The following is a 3917-nucleotide window of genomic DNA, read 5'->3' on the forward strand; positions in this document are numbered from 1 at the left end:
ATTCTTCCTAGTGGTTAATTGCTGTACAAGATGTGGACATGATATTTACAAACACCATTAGAACAAATCGCTCTATTCATTAAGAGAATGTAACTATATATCTATCCTAACCTCTTTGAATACACAGATACAAAATGGACATTCATTACATAACTTCTTAAAAGCGGTTTTCCCCCCCGGGACTGGGACTGAACCTAGGGCCTCTGTGCTGAGCTATATAGCCCTGGTCCCTTTTCAACATTTTATTTTTGAGCAAGGCTTTGCTCTTCAAGGACGCACCTCCTGCTTCAGCTTTCCAGAGTGATGTCAATACAAACATTTACCACCAAGCCAAGCATAACTGTTCTTTCACTTCGAATTATAATTAAAGGCAATACTGGAAATAAACAACTATAAAGCTATTTATATGCATTTATACAAATACAGTTCTTTTTTTTATAATTATGACCAGCAACACAAAACAGGTATTTTTCCAGGGCAGAAAAGTTTCTCTTATCTTGATAAAAGGAAACAATTGCTGCTACTGAACATGAATACAGAATTTTAAGATATAGTGCTATCTACACACAGCTATCTAAACAGATACACTATCTAAAAAGGCAGTATTTATCGTTAGGGGTTTCAATTAAAAGTCAATTAAAGTTGCTTGTCTATTTTATCTCCATTAAAAGCCATTTTTTTCCTACTTCGTTCTAATTTTAATTATATGGCCAATAGTCTTGCTTACTTTGGGATTCAAACAACGAAGTTGTAACTCCAAACATTAGTTTCTGTATCATTCACAAAACATAACCCTATCTTGTGCTTTCACTGAATTGGGAGCTTTGTTTAGTGCAACCCAGTAAAGAGATGAGAATTTCTCAAAAGTATAAACAATAACGTCATCTGATTAGAATATAATGTATTCTTGAATCAATCATGAAAACAATGTTTTCAAGTGCAATCTTAAGACTAGCAGCATCAGAATCACTCACGTCTTTTCTAGAAATACAGGCTTCTGAGTTCTCACCCTACCTAAACACCAGCCTCGCAGGAGATGTGCCTAGGGCCTGTTTCATCCACGCATTATGGCTTCTATCTAGATGTCAGAGGCGGGGCTTTGCAGAGGTGGCTGGTTCTAAGGTGTATGATCCTGGGTTTATGGGATATGACACCAGGATTCAATGTGTGACGCGGGGGCTGAGCGCCCTACCTAGGGTGGGAATGCCATGCACCTAAGGGCGGGCAGCCTGGATGAAACAGAAGGGACAAATGCAGGGCTGCTCTGGTTTACCACCTCACTGTTCTGCTGCCTTCCAGCCGGTTTTTCCCCTGCAATGCCCTCTGCCACGCACCCTGCCTTGGAGACAGCTGCCGATGGCCCAAAACGCCTATAAGCCATTTCTCCTTCAACTTTGGGTACTGCATACGTTTTCTCAATAATCAGCAAAAGGAACTAAGATGTCAGGTGATGCTTTTGCAGTGTCAAAGCTTAGTCACCAATGCCTTGGGGCAGTGGTGGCCCCTCCAGGCCCTGCAGCATGCAGCAGCGCGATGTTGCCTATCGTTAAAAACTCTGGAAAGTTTCTCTGTCACACCTTTAGGCTGAGGACTAGGGCCAGAATATTTCTCAAGGTCTATTTCTGTAAGTAACGAGGCACTGAAATACAAATATGAATAATCATTTATGTGGAGTTTATGGCTGCTTTCACACGTACAAAAAACGAAATAGCTGCAACAGATGCAATATGGTCTACACTGGAATAAAAAGACTACAATCCCGTCTGTCCATGTATAGAAGTTGAACGACTCCTGTCCTAGAAGTCTAACAGAATAGTCATGCAAAACAACAGACCAACTTCTTCACATAATTTTCAGCTGGAGAAGAACAGTGGTATAATAAAAAGTAGTAAATTCATTAACAGATATAAACAATTTGAGGTTATAACTGCCACTTACATGATCCGCTGTGTTTCTGATGAGAAGTCTACATATCGTCCAAAAATGAACTTAAGGTCCTAGAATTTCAAGAACAAAAAGATAAACAAGGACGCCACTGGAAAACAACATAAAATAAAAACAATTTAAAATTTTCAACTTACTTTTTCTTGAACATGTTTAGCTAAATTCTTTACATAAATTCTACAGTTGGGTTCACCAGGTTCATAACTTCTGAACACTGAAAGTGTTTCCATTTCTTATTTAAAGAGACAAAACAAGGATATAAAATTAAAATACTTTTACAAACTTCCAAATAAAAATTATAGTAACATTTGTTATTAGGGGAAAATCACACCCATCAAAAACTACATTTTCCTAATATGAATTACTACAGTAAAAAATCCTATAGCAGTAACAAATTTATTATTTTAGGATATAAAATTTTAAAATATTCAGTATTAATCATTAACTTTAATATCATTTTATATACATCTGAGACACAGTATTCTGATGACCTATACCTGTGCTGCATGTGAGATCGACTCTTGGTTGGAATGCATTCAATCTCTTTTATATGGCATGTAGAAATAAAAAAAAAAATTTTTCACAGATATAGGCAGGAAATATTGTACAAAAAAGAATTTTCCCCATATGAAATGTGGGTTTTAAAAAACAAAAAAGTGCTGACACTACTAACTAATGTCTCACAGGGTGTGCCTTACAGCCATGCCAGGAACAGACGCTCCTAGCCACAGACTCGGGATGTAAAAAGGACTGCGTGCTGAGGTGGTCTCGTGACGTTACCTTCTCTAGAAATTCGGCCTTTCTCCAACTCCCTTCTAGAGATACACTCCGAGGGCATTTCATCAGAGTCTTCCTTAGTCTCTTCTGTGACATTCAAATTAGGTTTGGGGAAGATTTTTCCAAATCCTACACTGGACGATTCCACTTCAGTGGCAGGTAAATCTAAGAGTTTAATATTAATGTTAGCCATTACGCATCTCTCACTTCAAAAGAGTTTTCAATTTCCTTTTTTTCCTGCTTTAACAGGATTTTTTCAAATTCTTTGAAAAATCTTAAGTCTCCAGCTTTTAAACAGGTCCAAGCAAATCTGTTCAAACAGCAAATACCTCAGGCTTTATAGGTCACGTGATTTCTGTGGTAACTTTTCATTCTGTTATTATAGCATGGAAACACAGACAAGATTTAAACAGCCAACCAGATGCTTTATGGCGCTATTTAGAAGGTCTATAAAAAAGAAGGGCCAGCGAGATAGCTCAGCGAACTAAGTGCCTACACCAGGGTTAGAGCCCAGGTCCTGCAGGCCCTGCTGGCCCCACCATGCCCCTGAGGGACCCGCTGAACCTGGTGGTGCACGCCTGGAATCCTAGGGCTGGGGAGTCTAAAAACAGGAGGATCACTATGAGTCCCAGCTGCATAGTGAGAACCTGTACCAAATATATATATTAAAAACAAAAAAAAGAGAGAAAAGAAAAAGAACTCTGTTTCAGGATATTCTGAGTGCCAATGAGATAAATGACAAAAATGTTTAAATGTTTAGTGTGAGTAAGTTGTACCTACACTGATTTTTTTTTTTTTTTAAATTAGGCGCCGGTAGATTTACTAGTAGGAAACAGAAACACTCAAGCTTAAATAACTGGAGCCCACAGTGATGCAGAGCTTCCAACTGCCCCCACTCTGACATTTTCAATATTACATGAACAAAAGGAAATCTGTCATCAATCAAATACGTGACATAATTAACAGTGGTACTCTGCTAATGGGATATACTCCCTAGAGCACTCATCCAATGATCATGAAGACTGCATGGAGCTATCTCAGGAAACACTGAAACAATTTTCCGTCTTCTCAAAAACAAGCAAAAGATTTACATTTGCATACACAAATCAGAAAGTTAACATCTGCATATAAATGACATAAAATAGGACATTTCTAATTTGGAACAATAAAGGTATATTAACTTCCCAGTCTACTAA

The 3917-nt window shown here is 38.0% G+C and overlaps 1 protein-coding gene across 4 annotated transcripts in view; it reads right to left on the minus strand.

Moving 5' to 3' along the window:
- Positions 1-3917, minus strand: part of Rnpc3 (RNA binding region (RNP1, RRM) containing 3) — a 28039-nt gene that overhangs the window by 4534 nt on the left and 19588 nt on the right. For all 4 annotated transcript variants that reach the window (XM_023721730.1, XM_023721728.1, XM_023721727.1 and 1 more), the window contains 3 exons: positions 2725-2886; positions 2082-2176; positions 1939-1997 (listed from right to left, as the gene is read on the minus strand). In XM_023721730.1, coding sequence (XP_023577498.1) covers positions 1939-1997; positions 2082-2176; positions 2725-2886 — 316 coding nt within the window. The remainder of the gene's footprint in view (positions 1-1938; positions 1998-2081; positions 2177-2724; positions 2887-3917) is intronic.

This window comes from Octodon degus, unplaced genomic scaffold (assembly GCF_000260255.1).
Source record: "Octodon degus isolate 3935 unplaced genomic scaffold, OctDeg1.0 scaffold00084, whole genome shotgun sequence".
NCBI lineage: Eukaryota > Metazoa > Chordata > Mammalia > Rodentia > Octodontidae > Octodon > Octodon degus.